The sequence below is a fragment of the Amblyomma maculatum genome, chromosome 6, assembly GCF_055883805.1.
Source record: "Amblyomma maculatum isolate TAMU_Amacu chromosome 6, ASM5588380v1, whole genome shotgun sequence".
Lineage (NCBI taxonomy): Eukaryota > Metazoa > Arthropoda > Arachnida > Ixodida > Ixodidae > Amblyomma > Amblyomma maculatum.
This window is the reverse complement of record NC_139349.1, coordinates 113,503,228-113,525,064: the sequence shown is the minus strand read 5'-3', so window position 1 is coordinate 113,525,064 and position 21,837 is coordinate 113,503,228. Positions and strand designations below refer to the sequence as shown.

Genomic DNA, 21,837 nt, shown 5'->3' with positions numbered 1-21,837 from the left:
ATTGAAAGATTGAGACAAGATTTTCAAACTTCAAAGAGCACTGAAGATGAGGTCATATCGAACTTCGACCTTTTTTTGTTTTCACATGGGCAAAGTCCATACTTTCATCACTTGGTGCAATCGCGCACCCGGCGAGGTGTTCCGCAAAGTAGGTATATGTACTGTAGTGGTATGTTGTGTGTGCTGATGTGGCAGAAGAAAAGTAATTGATTTCTTCAAATAAATCACCTTTGGAGTTAGTGCAATAGTTTCATTTGAGGCTTTGCTTGCCTACAAATGAGTCTACTGCCAAGGTATGTCATTTTCATACCTAGGCTTGACCACTGGCTTATAATCGCAGATTTTTTTGTAACGATATTTCAAAAAGTTTTGCTGTCCCATGGTATTCATTATATCGAGATTTGACTGCACGAAGCTGGCCCCGCCTGGCATCTGTGCAGCGCCTTTCATTTGGCGCTTCCTCTAACGCCGCACCACACAGCACATAGAGGTACAGCAGCATCAGCGGCATTTCAAATTGGTTTGCAGAAAAGAAAAGGCGCAGCATCTGTCACAATTCTCCGCAGACACCTTAACTGTGCCGTAAGGAAAGGAGGAGGGTGGGAGTGAAAAAAGAGGGAAAGAGGTGCCGCAGCGCAGGGCTTCAGATCACAGCGCGATAGAGGCTTTCGCCTCATCGAGTTTAGTGTCTAAAGGGCCCTCTAAAATTTATTTTTACTTTGAAAATCTCATAAAAACAAACTGAGGCGACATCATGCTGAGAAACACTGTTACTGTCACTGTAGTACCTCACTAAATATGTCTACTGTCTGAGGGGTGAAATTTACAATATTTGTTTTTCTTGCATTATTTTTGTGTACTACCAGGAGTCATTACGGTTGCTGCTCGTGGTTTTCAGCATCTGGCTACATAAAAACGCGCATTCACCAATAAAAAAATTCTAGGCAACAACTTTGTGCAGGGTTTTTATTAAAACCGTCCTGCAGTTGACAACAGGCTTTCCATTGTGCCGATTTGAGGCCAAACAAGCAGTGCTCGAGCAAAATATTCTCAGGTCATGATACATAAGTTTTCACAAAAAAATGCGGTGCATGTATGTTTGATGTACAATAGCCTGCGTGCATCGGTAATAAACTTCATGCTTGGCTGTTGGTGTGTGAGTGAAGTGCATTGTGTTGACTTAAATTTAAAAACAAAAACACCTTCCATTCTCTTACAGCTGGTGATTAAGGAGGAGCACGAAGTGGTTCAGCAACACAGGGATATGATATCAAGTATCCAACAATATGTTGACGACATGGGCTCACTGGAAAGTGCGTAGGGTTTAGACAAGCCTGCTTGTATTGAAAGGCGTTATAATGATTTGCTTGACAATAGACTTGTTTTATGCCCTTTTCTGCTTTCTCTCTAACCCCTCTAGGCATCAAAGAGTGGCCGCTATTTATTATGTCTACCAACATACTGTGTGATGCTAATGGGGTGCAAATCCCTCTGGAAATAGCATTCATCGAGTACTCCATTAAACAGGGCATCACAAGGGCGTTCCATCGATTTATAAATCCAGGTATGAGCTTGAGATATTTCCCTCTCGCGAGAGTTCTGGCATGGTTAGACGTAGCTGTGACCAATGACTGATCTGTGCCCACAGGGAGAATACCGTTGGGGTTTGCCAGTGCGGCCAAGGACCACAGTGAGTTTTAAAACTTTTTCTTTTTGACTGCAGCCCATTACAGTGTCTACACCTTTCAGTGATTGAAGTGAGTTATAGGAGCTCGTCTTTTATTGGTGTGCGTGCCTAATAAGTAGGAGGCGTCGTGCTCTGGAGTGTGTGGGCTCTCTTAGTAGATATGAGTTCTGGATGTTTGGTCTCAGATATTGAATTAGGGTACAAATATTTGTGAAAGTGCTTGGCAGCAACACTTCATTTTCAAATCACTTTGTGGATCAAGCTGGCCTGATTTTGGAGCAGTTCAGACACAGTACTCTACACATTCATACCTGCCAGGTCTCCCGAATTATCGGGGAGACTCCCGAATCTTGATGCTTTTGTTTGATGGTACGATCAAAACAGAAATCTCCCGGAAACGCTCCCACGTTTTGCCAAATCCTTTTTCTAGTCTGTCCACATAGCTCCAAGGCTATCTACCGCTTGACATCGATTGACATCATGATCAATGAAAGGTCTGAAAAGCATAGTCGGCCAAGCCCAGTAGTTAAAACTGCCAGAACTACTTTCACTTTGCTTTTTGAGACTGTAACGCCGCCACCGCTTGGGGTGGTTCAGGCGTGGCGCTAAGGTCGGGTTTTGTCTAAAGTTCCAGTGGCTTAATTTCTGCCTATAATGTTTCTACACGAACACCGGTTTTTGCTTAGGCGATTTCCGTGTTTACTTGTGTTTTTTGTTACCTTCGGCAGCTCAGTTGCATGGTCTAGTGCAGTTTCCAAGAGGCGTGCATTGTGTGTTGTTTAGTGTTACGTTAACATAGTCTTCGGCATGGTCGATAGCAATCTTCTTGCGCTGAGCACCCTAGAGGGCCAGTCAGCTGGGGGCAATATCGCCAGATAGCTGATACTCTGAATTCCTTGGACATATCATTGTCTCACTGCATAGCTTTTGGCTCTGGCAACGCCAACGTCATGCTGGGAAAGAAAAATAGCGTAGCGGCAGCGCTGACTGAAGCCCATGAAAACGTTATAATTGGCTGTCCGTGCCATTTAATCAACATTGCAGCAGAAAAAAAGGCGTGTTGTTTCCCAGCGAAGGTGGACAAAGTCCTCGTAGATATATATATTTTTTTATTTGGAAAAAAGTGCAAAAAGAAAAGCTGCCCTTAAGCATTTCCAAGAAATACATAACGTTGAGTACCAAAAAATCTGAAGCATGTGCCAACCCGATGGCTGTCGCTTGAGAAATGCCTGGAAAGGTTAAAAAATCAATGGGGACCTCTGTTGAGTTCTTTCCTTCATGAGGTGAAAAAAGAAGCCGCAAGTGTGCAATTTCTGTCATACTACCAAATTCCAAAGACTCCAGTGGTGTCTGCGCAAAGTACAGAACTGGAACACATGCTGTGCAAATTGAAGAGAAGGAAGGCAGCAGGTGCTGCACCAGTGGCAGTGAAAAATGCTAAGGCCTCTGATATGGTGGACCAGAGTAGGCCACCATGCATAACATGTGAAGAAAGGCTGTTTCTGTTTTTGAGCTCGGACCTCAACAAAGCGGGCTGTCTTTTTTTGAATAACACCATTCCTGTCTTTGAGGCATTGAACTGTCGGCTGCAGTCTCAAGCTCCTCAAATACACTCATTGCAATCTTTACTTTTTGGGCTTCTTGAAGACCTCCTTTCAAGGATTGTGCAGCCACGCCTTCTAAAGGAACACAAGGACCTACTTACAGTTGATTACCATGACAAAGATGGACAGAAGGATGATGAAGACATTGCGGTGGGACTGGAAGCCAAACGCATTGTTTAGAAACCTTAGCCAAGTGATCAAGAAAATTTTATGAAGCTGTTCGGAAGTATATGATCGTTGCCTGCGATTATATTCGCCTCAAATTCCCTTTGGCTGACAATGCAGTAATTAATTCTAGAATCGCAAATCTGAAATCCATCGACACTATGTCCTTTCAGAATGTGCTTTTGTTTGTGGAGCGGTTTCTGGTCTTACTGCCACTAAAGCAGAAAGATTCAAAAGACCAAGCTTTGAATTCTCTGGAAATAAATTTTGTCAAACTTCAGGTGTTTGACATTGCCCAAGATGTGCTGCAAGAGGAACGTGCTGACAGGCAGTAGAGCGCCATCTCCCAGCTGCAAGGCGCAGATGGGCAAAAGAAATGTAACCGTATCTCAGCAGTAATGCTTGGAATCCTCTGTATACCACACAGCAATGCTGAATGTGAGGCAGTTCAGTATTGTAAAAAAAAAATCGCACCCAGTTCAGATCATCCATGTCCGACACAACCCTCGGTCACATTCTTTTGGCTGAATGTCGCAGGGGCGAACACTGTTACTCTCGGGGCAGTACTCACAGGAATTTCTGAAAAGGGCAGCATCTACCACATTGAAGATTCCCCGACAGTGAGCAGTGATGTGGTACGTCAGTGGTTCTCAAACAAAAACCACCCAGTTCCCGCTATTTTGAAACAAATAAAAACAACTCATTCAATATAAATGCCTAGTAACTCCTTCATCCCCCCCCCCCCCTCCTTGGTTCGATGAGATCTCCCTAATGCCTTTTCTGTGAATCTGGCAGGTATGCACACTGTTTAACATGTGAACTGTAAAAAAATTAGCAGCGGCTTGGTTCGGCTATGCCAGGATATACGTAGCGAGAGATACAGGTTTCACTCAGTGTAATTACTGGATCGGTTACACGCCGAGCCTTTATGACGTTCTCCATCGCCTTCCAGCGAGGCCAGAGCATACCGCCTCGCGCCCCGACGCAATCTGTTGGCCAGGTGCTCCTCTCTCTGTTTTGGCGTCTCCTCCTCTCGCTTGGCCTTGCGCTGTTCGTTTTCCTGTTCTCGGCGGCTGGTTCTCGGCTGCCAGCCGCCAGGGCGCAACCTTTGGGTCAGACAAGTTGCGATTCTCCAGTGCCGCTCGGCAGTCGCCCGACTCTCCTTCTCCATGGCAAGCGACTGTACCCGGCGTCTTTGTCACCCTTAATTTATACGGTAACGCAGCCTCCACGCGCATGCGGAGTAGCGCGCGCAGTGCTGACGTCACTCGGCTCCTCACACAGGCACAGAACCGCACCTGCAACTGCACAAAATGCATGCCTGAGGCACCTGTAACCCTTCATTCACAGATGCAGCCAGAAAGAGTGGTCTCCTTGCAGCAGCTGTGTTTTTATTGTTAAATCGAATGCACTGCAGTGCAGTCAAGCAGAAACTAGCACTGAGTACTGATTTGAACTATTGACTGAAGGCCCCACACGTGGTTGCGTGAAGAGCCTCGTGTCTCAGAAAAGTTATTGCTGGCGCTATTATAGCACAAACATTTACAAGGAAGCAAAGAAATCGAAATTCTTGCGAACATACAGGAAATGCAACACTGGCTCTTTAGATAGCGAGGCAAGCAGGCAACTGTTGCGCCACAGAACCATGTTGCTTCTTTCGAGTAAAGGTGTTTGCTTTGCCGTGTGACTCTATGGTAATGAACAGCTGTATCATTGGAAAGGGTATATTATTATGGAACTAATAATAGACGATACGCAAAACTTCCTCGTGATCTGGCAGCACTGCAGCCGTAGCTTTTGGCATCTTTGTTCGGTCGAGCGGTCACGTCGTCTGCATGCCGTCAGCTGTGCATGCTTTCTTGGTACCAGGGAAACTGTCGTGAATATCTCCAAGAGTTTGAGGGCCACATTTCAGCCTCAAACTTTGATGTACAGCAGATGTATGCTGCCAGGATCACCTGTTAAGTGCAAAGAGGCACGATAAGAAACAGCAAAATAGAGGCGTTGGTGGGGTTGGATATTGGTTGAACATTACAATGTATCAATGCAGTCTTTGATGCTTTTGGAAGCACTTGCTGACAATTCTGTCACTGGACGCCGTGCAGCTAGGCTGAGAACACACTGCCTCGGATGCAACCCTTGGTCGGCGGCACGCTGCCGGGGCACCATCTGTTTTCGTTCACTCTTGACACATCTGCATCTAAAGACCAGCGCAGACCAGAGAAGTGCAAAGCAGCCACCACTATGGCGAACTTAAGAGGAAAGAAGAAAAAAAATATGGTGCTGGTCACACAGGTGCAAGACTTGGTGCTTGCAAGCGTGTGTGCCCCGAGCAATGAGAGGTCTGGAAATGGCTTTCAGAAAACTTCGTGAGGGCGATCATTCTGCTTGAGTGAAGCCATTTTGAGACACTGCAAAGTACAGTAGAATCTCGGTGATACGAACTCGGCTGATACGAAATTCGGTGTGATACGAATTCATAAAATTCCCCGGCCGAATTGCATTGCGTTCAGTGGGCAAAAAATCGGATGTTCCGAACACTTTCTTTTCGCTATGGGTGATACGAACTTCGGTATCACGACCGGTTAAGGCCCACGCACACACGCACAGCGAGAACAGCGTGCGCAGCACTGATAGCACGGATCACGCCCACGCGCGCGAAAGAAGAAAAAAATTTACAGCGGGAAAAAATCGGCTTGGCAACCCGCGGCAGCAGCGAAGTTGGCGAAGGAAGGCGGCAATATTTTGCCCCCCCCCCCCCTCTCTTTCTCTCCCCTCCCCCCCGCATTTTTTTTAAATTTTATTTAGTTGTGCGCACGGCCTTGCGGCCCTCTCCACATTTCTCCGTCGCCCCGCAGAACACGCTCTTCCGCTTTCCGGAGTCTCCGCTGCAGCGGCAACACGTTGCTTCGTTTTCTCGTTTGTTGAGGCTGACACCGCGTTGATAGTGCGTCGTTTTGTGATCATCTCGGCAACGCGAAAAGGTACATCATACTGCAATGTCACGGAAGAGAAAGGCGCTGACCTTTAAAGACAAATTGGAAATTTTAAATAAGGTGGACAAAGAAAAGAGCCCAAGAAAATGGCCAAGGAGCTAGGCCTGCCACTGTCAACGTTGTCAACGATCGTTGGTCAGCGCAACCAAATTATGCAGAATGTGCAGCGCTTCGCGATGAATTCTAAAGAAGCCAAAACTGCCCACCATGTGAAGTTGGAAGAGGTTCTTCTAACGTGGTTCAGAGAGGTCACGGCGGCCGGCGTCAACATCGACGGAAAAGTGCTTCGTGAGAAGGCGGCGGACGTCGCACTCACACTTGGAATTGGTGACTTTCAGGCCTCCGGTGGATGGATTCACCGGTTCAAGGTGCATCTCATAATCTTTCCTAGAAGACCGTTTGTGGCGAAGGAAAAAAAGTCGACGCCTCCGCCGTGGAAGACTGGATGACAACCATACTACCGTCTTACATAGCGGGATATGAGGCACGTGATGTTTTTAATGTAGATGAAGCAGGGCTGTTTTACAATCTCCAGCCCGAAAAAAGTTTGTGGTTTAAAGGCGATGCCTGCCGGGGTGGACGAAAGAGCAAACAACGTATCACAGTTTTGTTTTGTTGCAACGCCGGCGGATCGGAAAAGATGCCGCTGACAGTCATTGGCAAATATCAAAAGCCCCGATGCTTTAAGGCAGCTGGTCGATTGCCCTGCGTCTACAAGGCGAACAAAAAAACATGGATGACGTCTTCTTTGTTTATGGAATTTGTCACGTACCTCGACCGCAAGATGTCTTGCCACAACAAAAAAATAGTTTTGCTGCTGGACCAGTGCACCGCCCAGCCAAAACAAATTACACTACAGAGTGTTAAGGTGGTGTTCCTGCCCCCGAACGCAACAAGTAATTTGCAACCACTGGATGCTGGGATTATACGGAATGTTAAGCACCATTTCAAAGCTTTGTTGGTGCGCCGCCTCCTCGCGAAGATTGAAAGGAAGGGCGCGAATCTCCAGATCACTCTTCTGGACGCTGTGCATTTTCATGCAATTGCCTGGGATCGCGTCGTTCCTACGACCATCGTCAATTGTTTCGCGAAGTGGGGTTTTCAAATCCGCTGTGGCTACTGCCTCGCAAGTGCCAGACCCGATTCCCATCGATGTCTGGAATCAACTTGACGTCGACTGTTGCGTCGACGATTTCATCACCGCGGACGACGACCTCGCCGCCTGTGGTCTCCGCATGGTTGAAGATATTGCGGAGGAAGCTTCATCACAGCCTGGCATTCCATGCAGTGACGAAGATGACGATGACCAAAGCGTTGATGACCCACCGCCGACGGCAGCAGAAACGATGCACGCCATCGATGTTCTGCGGCGCGCCGTGACCTCAGAGTCTGTGCGGGAGAAGACAGCGGCCCAATTTTTCAGTTTTCAAAACTCTCTGTTATCAGATCTCGCGGAAAAGAAGGTGCAGAAGGATATACGCGATTTCTTTCAACGAAAATAAATATTTCGTTTTTCGCTGAAAGAAATCGAAAGAAATATTTCGGATTTTGCTCGTTTTTTGGTGATACGAAATTTCGGGTGATACGAAAATTTTCGTCTCCCTTTGAATTTCGCATCACCGAGATTCTACTGTAGTTGAATCTGAGTGTACACCTGTAGAATCTACACCACGATTCCGGGCCTGCAGGGCAGAGGTCGTGCTGTGGTGCCTCCTCGGTCGACATGTGGTGCCTCAGTGGTGCCAGGATTGCTTTCTGCATGCCTGGCATATCATTTTTGGGGCTTCGCAAGACGTAGCCTTAGCAACTCTTAATCTTTTTTGATCTCTTGCATAAGCTTTCCCCTCACCATGGGCTCTCATGTCCACAAGGATGCGCAAGGCAGCCCCCATGCGCTTATGCAAGTGGTTGATGCAGTCGCCTTTTGTAAAAGCCCTTTCAAAGCTGTAGATAGCATCTTCGGTAAGTGCATGAAAGGTTCGACTCTTCCCATCTTGAAAGCATTGGGGTATAGTGAAGTTTGTGCTTCTGCAATGAGTACCGAAGAAGGCGTACAGCTGCTACCACCCCCATTTGGCCAGCCATAGTCTATGCCTTGCTGAGACCATTTGCGTAGCCAAGTCAAAAGTCCGAAAGCACAATATGGTCCATCGCAAGACCTGCGTGCATCTCAATTACACACCCAAACATAAATGTGTGAGCTACGTGTGCGAGTGAGCCAATGGCCATCGTAGATAATGTATGTGTTCCCTGGCACATTGTCTAACTCTCTGTACCATTCCTTATTGTGAGTAATGCTAGCGGCCATGTAAGAAAACTTGCAGGTTGTCAAAACTTCAAATTATGTTTTACTCTGCACTCGGCCTTTCTGGGCATTCTCATTGAGTGAGAAGAAATTTGGTGTCTTGGATTCATACGAAAACAAAATCTAAGAAGTGATTGTATTTACTGCATAAACGTGTGGCACGAGCAGAGGCATATTATTTTCTATTACTTTTAAAAATGGCAAGCCTCATGGAAAAATGAAATAAACAACAAACTACACGTCGTGAAACCAGTTGTCGAAGAATGGAAGTCATGCAGTCACCAGAAACGCTTCATGGAGGTAATATTATGTCGCCTTCGAATAGGACATACGCATCTTACTCATAGTTTCATTCTCAAAAAAGAAGATGAACCCATATGTGAAGACTGTGGACATGGACTGACGATAAACCACATTTTAATTTCATGTACAAAACTCGAAAAGCTACGGAAAAAGCATTTCACTCAATTTTACTCCGAACAGATACCATTCCATCCATCACTTCTCCTAGGAGAGAAGGCAATTGTAGACATTTCATGTGTTTTTAGTTTCTTAGAAGAAACATCTTTCTTGAACAAGCTATGATATCTTAACACTTCATTCCTTCTCAAACATAATATACCTTGTGCTTGGCGCATGATAGCCTGAGTTGCTTATGCGCCATAAAACACAACACAACACAACTTTTGGGCAGCCTCACCATAATATATGTGTAAACACGTGTATGGGCCGCACCCCTGTTTCTCAAAGCAGATATTTTTTTTTAAATCCGTGTAAGTGCCGCACCCGAATAGCCTTCAAAATGCATGCGCACAGAAGCTTCCAGATGCCACCCACGGATGGTGCGCAAAGTCGCGGGCCATCACTATCATATTTTTCCTCTGCCGCGAGCTTCCACAATCCATATCGGCATCTCGATCGCCAGCCCCGGCCATGCCGGCTTTGTTTTGTGACTGTCAAAGGCACGTGAATAGTGGTAACATGGTTGGCATGGTCGCACGCTGTAGTTGCAGCACTTGTGTGCTCTCTGCTTTATTTTTGGTGAATTGCCGTCGAGCATTGCCATTCTAGCACAATGGGAAAGCATATTGGCATATTGATCGCAACACGGCAGGCTTTAAACTGAAGGTAGTGAAGTAGTTCGCCCTCATTTAGACTGGACTGAAGGAGAAATATCGCAGTGAGGCTACAGCCGCTTATCTTGTAACATATGGTCACTTGAAATGAGTTCTTCCTCTGCTTCATATTTTTGGTCAGTCTTCTCAAACTTCTTGTGGTTCGAGTTAGTCTCATAAACTGCCACCTTTAATTGTTGGCAAATGTTTAGGATGGTGAGCCGCTAGAAAAAAGTGAAGAATTTCTTTGGGTTTGGGAACTGCCTGGCTATCATTTCATGTATTTAAAAGTAACAAAATGCAGCGATAAAACTCACGGAAGCTGTGTAAGAAGTCGCCCATTGATGCTAGTGGCCCTTCTGCATTTGTAACCATAAATAAAGTTAGTCTTAACATCCTCGTGCCCCTCTTAAACTGAATATACCCCATCATACCAACCATGTGGTAACTGAACAAAAGAATGTGGTGCATTAAGGCACTGTCTGGGCTGAAGGCTATATGAAACCCCCCCCCCCCCTTCCCACTACCCTCGCATCATGTTGTCGCTTCAAATGTGATGTTTGTTTGGAAATGGGCTTAACAGAAGAGCATCTCTAAACAGAAGCCCATCACAGTTAACTGTAGTCTAACAACAACTCGGGAACGATTACACTTGAGGCAAGCCCTCCACGCCATCAGCCAGTAGCAAGAGTGCTTAGCCTGTAAACCCTTCCCACAGCCCCACCCCCTTTTTACTACTTTTGCATAGACTTAACACTTGTTGAAACATATGCTCTGCTTGTTTTGTTCTCTGACCAGGTGAAGACAAGCATGGGATACCCATCTCTGGTTTTGAAGATGGTATCACAGACTACAAAAAGTTTGTCGACGATCTGCTTGCCTTCCTCCGTTTCCACGTCTCTAAGGAGGACCCGTGTCCGCCTGTCTTTACCGCACCCGATCACATCGCTCAGGCCGCTGGCTGTCTCAACTGGATGGAGGAGGCCGCTGGTGAGGGCCCTTTGCACTTTTTGAGGATTTACATGGTGAGCCACCTCGGCTTCACATCCCACGTGTTTAGCTGTCACTATGCTTTGCATACCTGCCTTGCCCTTGTGCACTGCAGCTTCTTGCTGCTCCATGCCCCCCCTCATCTTATAGAAAGCAGGTGGTAGCATGTACATTGTTTGTTATATCCGACATTCATTATAAAAGTGCATGCCTAAATTTCTGTAAATAAGTCTGCTAATAAAACGAAATAAAATTCAAACTAATATGGACAATTTGCACGACGGAGCTTACGGCTCGCGCCATGACGAGGCAATGGTGATGGCATACCAGTCGCATGCCTGTCAGCCGTCGTTAGATGACTCCACACGCGAACACGCGGTTGGTTTAAGGGGGGACATGGCTCTTAAAGCTATTTTTCTTAATTTTCGACCAAACTTGATAAAACTAGGTAGTCTGATTCAGTTTCTTGCGCTGATTTCAAATATGTAACTATTTTTTCAATTGGCCAATTAGTTCAAAAGATAGATAAAATTAATTGTTCACAATTTGCAAAAACAATGAAAAAGTAACCACACTAAAAACATTCATATTGACACTTCGCTAGGTACTAGAAAGCATAATGTATATAATGTTAGGAGCACTTTTTTTTTTTTTTTGATAAAACAAATATTAGCGATGTTATAGCATTTCAAAGTCCACCATTCAAATGTGGGTGCCCTACTGTCTGACCTAGAGCATAATATAAAAATTTTTAAAACGTAAATTTCAAAATCAGCTCCTAACATTGTGTGCTTTGCACTTTTAGCTACATGCCACAACAAAAATTATGGTTCTACCTTCATTAAAGGCAGAGATAGCTTCTGCAAATAAGCAAGAAGTCAAGAATCGATGTTTTGAGAAAACGAGAAAAAAGAGATTGGCTCTCTTTTAATCAAAAATGTAGAGAAAATATTGCAATATTTTGCAATGTAAGTGACAAGAAGGCACCAGGGATGTAGTCAGACTGACTATGGCCACCCAAGTGGCGTTAAAAGCATGCTGCATGTCCGCAGTGGTCTTGCACTTGTTTGCAGATGCCACTGCTCGGCGGTGGTCTGTCACCATCTGAGAGTAGGGTGGTGTATCTCAGGTTGTGCCGTTGCAGTGATCTCTGGAAGAGGGTGAGAGCAGCCTCAACTTCCATTTCACCAGCCTTCTTGGTGGTGTTTTTCTGGCATGCATGGGTCTCCTTCCAAGCCCTGTATGCCGGGTCATCTTCGCTTGGGGCACGCTCGCAACCAGCGCAAAAATTACTCAGGACCACATAATCGAGAACCAGTCCTGTAAACAGCTCGATGACCGTGCCGACGCCGATATGGGACGAGTGGCTGCACGTCATCCAGGAACCGTCGTATGACACAGCAATGTTTCATGGATTTGCAACCTGCAATTTATATATATATATATTTATATATATAATTTTTATATATCCCGGACCGATTGTGCGCACAGAGACGTTTGCTTCTCGGCAGCAAGAGCTGCTGCGGGCGCCAGCTTCTTCTTCACATACCTTTGCCAAGTTTTGTTGTGGAGGCCACGGTGCGAAATGTTCATGGTCGCAAAAACGTCATTGAGTGTAGTTTGTCTATTCCCGATGGCTTGCATCGCGCGCGCAGCAAGGACGTTCACAACGAACAGGTTGCACTTCTCTTTTCCGTTCAGACAGGGCGAGCTCCACGCCGACGCAACATCACCGCAGCACGCACACTCGATAATACAGTCAAACCTCGATATAACGAACATGCATATAACGAATTATTGAATATAGCGAACTCTTCAGAAATATTTTTGTCAAACACATGTATTTTTAACTTCCCATACTGAACGCGGTTCGGCATAAAACGGATATTACAAACTTCGCGACGCCAAGCACTACCTCAGTTTAATAGCAGGGCGCAGGCTTCGTTGCACTAATGTGTGGTATGCGGCGCAGCAAACGTTCAGGATTACTTCGCAGGCGCTGACAGTGCCACAGACGCCACGACGGCATTGGGAGTTGATAGCCGAAGAAATCAATGGCCTCCAAGATTACACCCGCGCGCTTGTTTGTGCGCACGGAGGTGATCTCGAAGGCCATAAGAAATCGTTTGCATCTCACAATCGCTGACAGCGCCGCTTCAGCAGCGGCACGATCGAATGTTGTTTTTTGCCTTTTTGAATGGAGGAAGGAAACAACTTGCTCTTTTGGTTTTTGCGCCATTCGCGTTTTTTGGTTTTAGTGTTAGCATCGGCGTGGCCGTCTTAGCGTTCGACGGAGGCTGCGTCGGTCGTCTTGTCGAGTGTGGTGCGCGGGTGTGCGTAGTGCTGTGATGGCGGTGAATGTGAAAAAGAGCAGAACTGACGTTAAAGACCAAGCTCAAGATAAAGGCAGTTTACAAGAGGAGACTGATTGACACTCTTCTCGTGAAGCTTCTTATGAAGCAGGATTTGAAGATAGACTTGCTGGGAGCATTAAAGCGGCATGGGACAGCGTGAAAGGCGAAACGATTGCCAACTGCTTTCGGCACGCAGCTTTTGTTCCAGCAGAGGCCCGCGCATCAAGTGACGATGGGGATGAAGCAGAGCTCCGCAAGCTTCTGACATGAGGTGAGGACTTTGTAGGCGGCGACGACATCGCGGCAGCCACAGCTGTACTGACGGACGCCGAAATCGCTGTGGACGTTTCTGAACATCCCGCGGATGAAGTTCAGGCTGACCGTGCAAACGATGAGAACATTCAGACTTCACAAGAAGCGCTTGCTGCATTGGATTTACTGCACCACCACTACAGTGCTATTGAGAGCAGTGGGTTTGCCCTTGTTGAGCGTTTGCAAACTGTGGAACAAGGCGTGATACGGAACGCGATCAACACAGAAAAGCAGGCCGCGATAACGCAGTTCTTTGCACGTAAATAAACGGACGTGACCCAAGAAGGCACCCTCCGAGTTGCTGTGCCTTCTCTGATTGAATTTTGCTGCTCTTGCATGGATCTTCTACGAAATTTTATATTACAAATTATGGATAGGGCGAACTATTTTCCGATTTTTTAACTGTTCGTTATCATGAAGTTTCACTGTAATCTTTATGGCAAGGCCATATTCACGTTCACCTTTCCCTACCGTGACGGCACACCTTGCACTTCACAAACGACATCAACGCGTTCATTTAGTCCAAACTGACGACAATGAAGCCCGTCTCAATGTCCGATGGCGCGGCCGCAACATCGTCGGCGCGAGTGAAAAAATCTATCTTTCGCTTGGTCGCCTGTGTTGAAGAAAGAACTTGTAGCTTTTCTTGGGCTTCCATTTCTCTCTGCAACAACTCCGTACGCTGCAATATTTCGGTGTCGCGCCGAATGCGGCTGCTGTCCGGAATGCATTCAGTTGTCTGCGATCTGGTTAGGCCTAAGTTCACTTCGGTACTGTCCACGGCTTCAGCATCACTTGCTGTTGGCGGCGGATTATTCTCGACGCCGGCCGAAGGAACTGAGCGCTTCTTGAAGTTGTAGGCCGATCGTTTCTTCTTTTTGCCAAACTTGTGACTCGTGGCAAACTTCGGCATTGCTTCCGACATCGTGCCGCACTCGTCACAGCCCTACGACTGAACAAGGAGAGACGCATCGCCTGCGAAGGAGCAGACGGGAACTTTGCGCGGCCAATCGCAGCGCGCTTTTCAATCGCGTGTGCTAGCTCGACGAATAGAACCGCGCGTTTGGACTGCTTGGATTTCAACGTCACTAGTAAGCCGGCGGAGACACTTGAGGTGGGAAATCCAACGAGACCAAGATGGCTGCGATCGCGCGTGTAGAAAACGACCTACGCGCCTCGGAAAAAGTTTCTTTTTGCGGATTTCAGCTAACAGTGATGCTATAAATTGATTCTGTGGCCCAAATACTGCACCGCGAGATATAAAACCTGGTGAATTAAAGGAATAATAGCTGCAAGATTCTGGAAATGTCAGTTTCACAAAATCTATTTTTTTCGCGATTTTTTCGTCTCAAAGAGCCGTGTCCCCCCTTAAACACACTTCGGCGGCGCCACTCAACTCCGGCCATGGCCGTTCATGACCTCCGAGATCACCGCGCACGGAGGTGTGATCTTGGAGGCCATAAGCCGTCGGCAGTAGTTTTTGTTGCTGCCGCCAAATGATGCGGCACGCAAACGTGCTGGCGATTTAAACACACTTCTGCGGAGGGTGATTCGATTGAAAAATTTCGTTTCTTGATGCTTTTTTCCAGCTCCTTTACGCATTTTTTGCCATTTTAATGTACGAAAACTGCTTCGTTATAACCGATTTAACGTCAGATTTTGACATTTTTCTTTCGTTATACAGAAAGAACTCCCATGGAAATAAACCATAGAAACTGATTTTAGTTCGTTTTATCCGATAATTCGCTATATCCGTGTTTGTTATAGTGAGGTTCGGCTGTATACGCTGCAAGCTTGCCCTCCAGCTCCGTTAGTATACCACCTGTATCCCTTGGAAGCCTTTTCGCTTAGCATCACAGTTGAAAATTTTGTCTCACTGCCACCGCCATTCCCGCATAACCTGTTTAGAACCTTTGAATTTGCAGCCCACAGCGCAGTTGTTTCTTCGGCATAAATGATAGCTGCCTCCTTATACGCTGCGTGAAAAGAGCGCCGAATGCTTTTTAGACTGGAGAGCTCATGTTAAAACATGCGGCTGGTCGTAAAATCAAAAGTGCGAACACATGAACCAGGCGCGAACTCAAAGAATGATTGATGTTGGCTCTTCCATCAACTATCGACACTCCCTGCAATTGCCGCCATGTCACTAGGCCTGAAGTGATTGACATGCAAAAAGCGAGCGTCGCCATGGTTCAAAAAGTGGCTCTTCCGTAAACTATCAACACTCCTGCAGATGCAGTTCATGCTGCACAGTAAAAGTTAAAAAAGATAAATTTTCCATGAGTAGCATGCACAGTAACTGAATGTTGCACTTAAAGCCGTATAGCAGACAAGTTTGCCGTATCCTCCCTGATAGTTTTTTATCTTGCTATTATTAACGGTGCCATGATTTGATTTCGATTGTAAGTCTACCCCCTCCACTTCAGACTTTTGAATTCTAAAAAAAAGGGGTCTACTTACAATCGTGTAAATACAGTATAGTGCGACACCACAGACTCAGAGTGCCCCACTTAGCTGTGCATGGCATCGCCCTTTCTGGGGAAAAGGGGATCCTGGTGGTTGAGCCGGTGCAGAGTGTTTCGACCTTTAGGCCTGTTGGCGGAGGCAACACACTGAATGACTCTTCCCATAGACGGCACCTCCGGGCTGACCCACCCGGGGGAAATCAACAGTTGCGTTTTCCTATCCTCCCCTCCATCTTTTGCTTTACTGACTTCTTTCTTGCAAATTACCTTTTCTCTCTTCCAGTCTTGATTTTTATTTTTCCCTAGCAGTAAGGGTGGTGTTGTTGACCTTGTGCACTCTTTCTCCTCACCAGGCATGCAGCTCGACATCCAGGTGTGGGACATCTTGCCCTTGCTGCGCAAGCTTCGCAGCGTGTCTGGCGAGGAGCTTTCGCAAGCGGAGGCAGAGGGGGTCCTTTTGTGTGCCCTGTTTGACTACGACATGAAGTCTCTGTGAGTCATCTAAGCTTCGAATGTGGAATTGTAGCTGTTCACATCGGGACTAGCTTGGAGTGCCTGTGTGCTTATGCAATGTGTTTAGCAGGGGAGCCGCGGAAATTTGTCATACGTCTGAAACATTCCGTTCTGGACAAGGAAAGAAGGAAGACAACAAGCAAAAACCTGGAACTGGCCCAGGCGACAGCATTCACGTTCAATATGCTCTTTTTTTTTTTTTTTGCATCTTGGTTGTTTATATTATTGTCAGGGCCACAGTGAAAATTTATGGCCACCTGTAAGCACGCAGGCATGAGACGTTAATGTACCGCTGCGCCAGTGGTTTTTCTTTTTCCTCCATTTTTTCGTCATTAGGGGGCCATATGTAGAGGCAGAACACGCGAATGTAATGCTAGGAGCTCGTGCAGTATTTTTCTGTTAAGTGCCAGAAACTGGTTTGCTAAAGTTTTTAGGGGTTTAGAAAACACTGAGGAGTTAAAAGAGCTGCCAACCTGCTTACTGTGCTGTTGTTCAGATGGTGCACATTTCTTTATAAATGCTTGAATGAACGGTCCAAATGTGTAAAAATGAGATCGGCTTATTCCAGATTGCTCAGTTTAAGGGGGACACGGATCTTAAAATCTCAAAAAATGGTCAAAAATAACAATTTTCAAAAATTGCGGTTTTGAAGTGTTTAAATGTCTCGACTATGCCTCTACAAAATATTATAGCTCAATCCGGCTCAAGATATAAAAAAAACCCGACAATTTAGAATTGTCGGTGAGCCGGAATTGAATGGCAAACACGAAGGATCGCACCATTTTCAATCTGCAGTACCTCCGCACTGCGCGAGCTGATCGGCACCACCTTGGTCTCGTTTGAAAGCTCGTTCCCCGCTCTCTCTTCTGGCGTCTCTCAACACGCTGTAGACTTTTGCACAGCGGAGCCTTTGGCATCCGTTCTCAAGGGGTGAATCGTCGCTAGACAGCCGCTGATTGGGTAAAGCAAGCGCTGTCAGAGACGCAGCCCTCTGATTGGCCGTGACGCATGCCTCGCCTCCAACGGCCGCGTTGTCGACTCTGTCGTTTGCTTTCACCCACTAGCACGTGGCATTTTCCGCGCTCCTCAGTTTACTAGCATTTTTCGGTCTGCCTTTTTTCTCATCGTTGTAAATATTTTAACTATTAACTCGCTCCTCTTAACTTCAAAGTTTTTGTTTTCATATGTCATGATGGCGCGAGACGCATGCTTGAAAGCGAGCACTCGAAAAGCAGTCGGCAAAAAGCGATGTGGGTGGAATAAGAAGAGTGTCATGTCGAGAACTACAGCTTCGGTGCTGCCGCAAGCTGCAGGGACGTCAGCGGATGTAGCTGTATTGAACTCGTCGACCACAGCTTCACTGGTGGACGCCGCGGCTGGACCATGCCGATCTGTGTCAACTTCGGTGTTACTGCAAGTGTCTGCAGTGGCGGTGTATGTGCCTGGCCTGGACTTGGCCTGTCAAAAATATCGACTTTTGATACTCTGCGAGTCGCTCCGAATTCCGTGCCGTCAGTGGCCCAGCCAGCTGAGCTAAGCCTAATGACTACAGAATTTCCGCTTGTCACTTCAGTGCTGGCAGACATGGCTAAACCGAGCTCGCGTGCTCAACACTTGGTCACAGAGTTTTTCGCGGAAACTGAGTGCGCGGGGCATGAAAAATATGCAGGCAACGTCAAGACGTCATTGGTGGAGAAGTCCACAAGTTCGAGCTGATGAATGTTAGCACAGCAAGTGAAGACGACGATTGCGTCACTGAGTATGTCATTGTTGATATGAGTGTACTAAAGAAGCTGTTTGCGTCCACAAGCTGCAGCAAGTGTGGGATGGCCACTGTTCAACTCTGAAATGCAGCGAAAGAGAGTATGGCTTAGCTGTGAAGTTGGTGCTCACATGCTCGAATTGCGATTTCGCCGAGCAGCACTTCTCGTCATCACAAGTGCCCAGGAAATTCGGCATCACACCCTTTGAAGTAAATCTGGGGGCAATGAAGGGCATACAAAGTATAGGGAAGAGAGCGACTGCCCTAGCTGATTTTTGTGCAACAATGAACCTCTACCGCCAAGGTCTTTACCACAAGACTTTCAGGGGGCACATGAACATCATGGTGAAAACTTGCCAGGCAGTTGCTACTGCTACAGAAGCAGCAAGTGTCCAAGTGGTGAAGGACTTGTACAAGGACTTCCTGAATCCAACAGGAAATGTAGATGTGATATTTGATTGCACATAAAAAACATGTGGCCACAATTCAAATATTGCAGTTGGCTGCATTATAAAACTGTACACTGGCCTAGTACTAGAGCATGTTTTGCTTTCAAAGTACTGTCGTGGGTGGCAAGGAGCACCTGATCCAATACCTGCCAACTCTTCTGAATTTACCGTAAATATACGAATTTTGACCAGTCTTACGATGTTATGAATCTCGCGGGAAATGTTACGAAAAATGTTTTATTTTCGGAAAAAAAAAAGTGCGGACATCTACAGTAAAACCTTGTTAATGCGAACTCGGTTAATTCGAACTTACGGTTAAGGGGAGAGGCTACCCTTGAACACCAACTTTATTTCTTGAGGTATTTGAATGAAATTTTCAGGGTATGCTCATAGTACACACATTTGAAGAACTACCAAGTTTCATGGAGCTGGGCTCATCGGTTCTCAAGTTAGAGGAGTATATAAAGATAGTTTACATAGGTCCCTAGGGGCGGGCCTGGAGAATTTGCAAAATGTGCTAGCAGTGTGAAATTTGTTATGGTCATTCCTGGATAGTTTCCCCAGGGCAAGACAATTCCCTTTTTCCAAATTTCCTCTCTGAAAAATTTTAGTACAGCCCCAAATTTAGTTTTCAAATTTACACCTGACTTAACGATATTTTAATTGACTGCCCCTAATTACACATGAAATATTTTGAAAAAAAAAAAACGACTTGTCTTGCCCTCAGAATTTTACTTAGGTATATAACAAAAACTCATGAAAATTCAATAAGCGGTTCTTGAGCTATGACTTTCCCTAGCAACCACACTGTGCAAAAAATTGATTCTAAGAAAACGGCTCTCAAAGGTTGAGAGAATAACTTTTTTGTTCTCAAGTTATCATGATGAAATTTTCAAGACAGGCTCATGACATTAACAAATTAAAACCCACCAAGTTTCATGGAATTGTGCACGCTAGTTCTCAAGTTACAGAAGCATATCAAACTAGTTCGAATAGGTCCTTTATATCAAGCCTGGAGAAATTGTGAAAGGCACTGGCATTGTGCAATTTGTCATGCTGATTCCTAGATAGGTCCCTCAGGGCAAGACAAAGCCCTTTTTCTAAATTTTCTTGCTGAAAAAAAGCATAGAATTGGATTTTTTGTTATCAATTAGACCTATGTTGATTAACCAAATTAATTATGACAAATTCCAGACATAATATTTTGAATACAAGGGCTTGCCTTGCCCTCAAAAATTTATTCAGGTACAGTCGAGCCCACTTATAACGGCCCCACTTAAGACGAACACTCTCAGTTATCACGAACAAGTCCAGTGCGACCGTCAAAATATACATTAGGGCTATGGCGCTCCGTCGATCTCGGCTACAGCGAACATCTGTGCGACTAGCCGATCAGCTACAGCGAACGCCTTGGTCCTGCGGACCACTTTCCACATGCTGAGATCCGTCGATCCTGTCCTCTGCAAGCCGCGACAATTGGCATTCCCGATTCCCCCGCGGCATTTCGCCCTAGCATGATGGGTGGCACAGACGCAGCAAGCGGTTTCCCGGTTTATCTATCGCGGCATCTCGCCGGAGGAACGAGGAGCGGCCCAAACGCGACAAGCGACTTCCCGGATTATCATCCGTGGCATAAGCGCCGAAACGAAAAAAAAAAAAAAGAAAAGAAAAAAAAAGCTAGCCAAGTCTGCACTAAATGCGTGTCGCACCTCGAGGCATCGTGAGCGACCACGCAACGTTTAACACGTTGCACGAAACCGTTCAGAGGGCACGACGAGAGATCGTAAATCTGGCGATTGCAAAAATGGCGAAAGGCGAACAGAACGTACAAAGTACAAAGACAGCTAACAACGACAGCAAGCAAACAGCCGTAGCAGACGACGCGGGGAGGCGGAGACCGACGCGTCAGCGGCCGCAGCAGCCAATAGTAGTCGCCCGATCCCCCGCGTTCTCGCGGAGCGCGCGCTTTGCCCAATCGCAGCCTTGAATTCGAGCGCGGGAAACTTGAAAGCCGCCACGAGGCTCTCAATCGGTAGCAAGCCACGCCTCGACCGGGGCGGCAGAAGAAAGCGCAAGAATTCACAAACAAAACAAGACCAAGATGGCGGCGCTCAGTTCGGCGGGAGAGGAATTGCGCGCTCGCGAAGTTTGGGAATTTTCGGCGCTTGCTCGCTGCTCCGTGGCTGCCGCCGCTAGTTAAATAATTAATTTCGAGTATTTCTGCGGCGAGTTGGGCATTGATAATTACAGAAATGGTAGTTTATAAGACATACTACCGGAATATATAACCTTCCAAAAATCGACTGTTTCGCGATTTTTCGGTTTTCAAAGGTCGCGTCCCCCCTCAATTCAAACTGACGCTCGGGTCCCGGCATGGCCCTATGTATTTCAATAGGAGCAAACGCCCGATAATTCGAACATGCTAGTATCCACAACGGTTAATTCGAACTAGGAGCCCGTGGCTCACACAGCTCCTCGCAGACAGAAGTTGGCCCATACCGTGTACAATGCGCAGAAAGATTACTAAAGACTCAAAAAAAAAAATCTTTAAAATCTGCCCGCGCGCGCGAGACGAGGTGCGCACTCGACAGTCACAGCGAGCATTCCGGTGCATGCTGTAGCAGGTTTTCGCTGCCGGGTGCCGCTAGGCTCCATCACACCAACGGTCTGCCCCAAGCCGTTGCAGGTTTTGGCTGCACCGCGGTTGCTGGGTCCGCTTTTGACAAGCCTGTTTTCTTTTTGTCCTGCGGTCACGTTGTGTGCACAACGCAGTTGTCGGTGTCGTGCATTTGTTCGTGCCGCGGTGGTCCAAGTTTTACCGCTTTCGTTGCCTCACCGCTTTGCCAGCGACGACTCATCGATTGTGACAGCCATGGCAAACCGCGGTAAATACACGGCAAAGGACCTCAAGACGAAAATGGGGATTTTCAGTGAGGTGGAACGTGGTGTCCTATCCAAGACGGATATAGCCAAAAAGTACGACATCAAGAAAAGCACGCTGTCAACGTATCTCAGGAACAAGGAATCGATCAGTGCTGCCTTTCGTAAAGACGTTATGGAACCCTCTCGCAAAAGGCTACGGACGTCGGCCCATCCCGAAGTGGAAAGTGCCGTAATGGC

General features: G+C 46.6%; 1 protein-coding gene across 1 annotated transcript in view; it reads left to right on the top strand.

Moving 5' to 3' along the window:
* The window catches only part of mael (germ-plasm component protein maelstrom), a 58,458-nt gene that overhangs the window by 3,719 nt on the left and 32,902 nt on the right, over positions 1-21,837 (top strand). Inside the window, exons 3-7 of the mRNA XM_084607355.1 lie at positions 1,220-1,313; positions 1,421-1,564; positions 1,649-1,690; positions 10,671-10,862; positions 16,347-16,485. Coding sequence (XP_084463481.1) covers positions 1,220-1,313; positions 1,421-1,564; positions 1,649-1,690; positions 10,671-10,862; positions 16,347-16,485 — 611 coding nt within the window. The remainder of the gene's footprint in view (positions 1-1,219; positions 1,314-1,420; positions 1,565-1,648; positions 1,691-10,670; positions 10,863-16,346; positions 16,486-21,837) is intronic.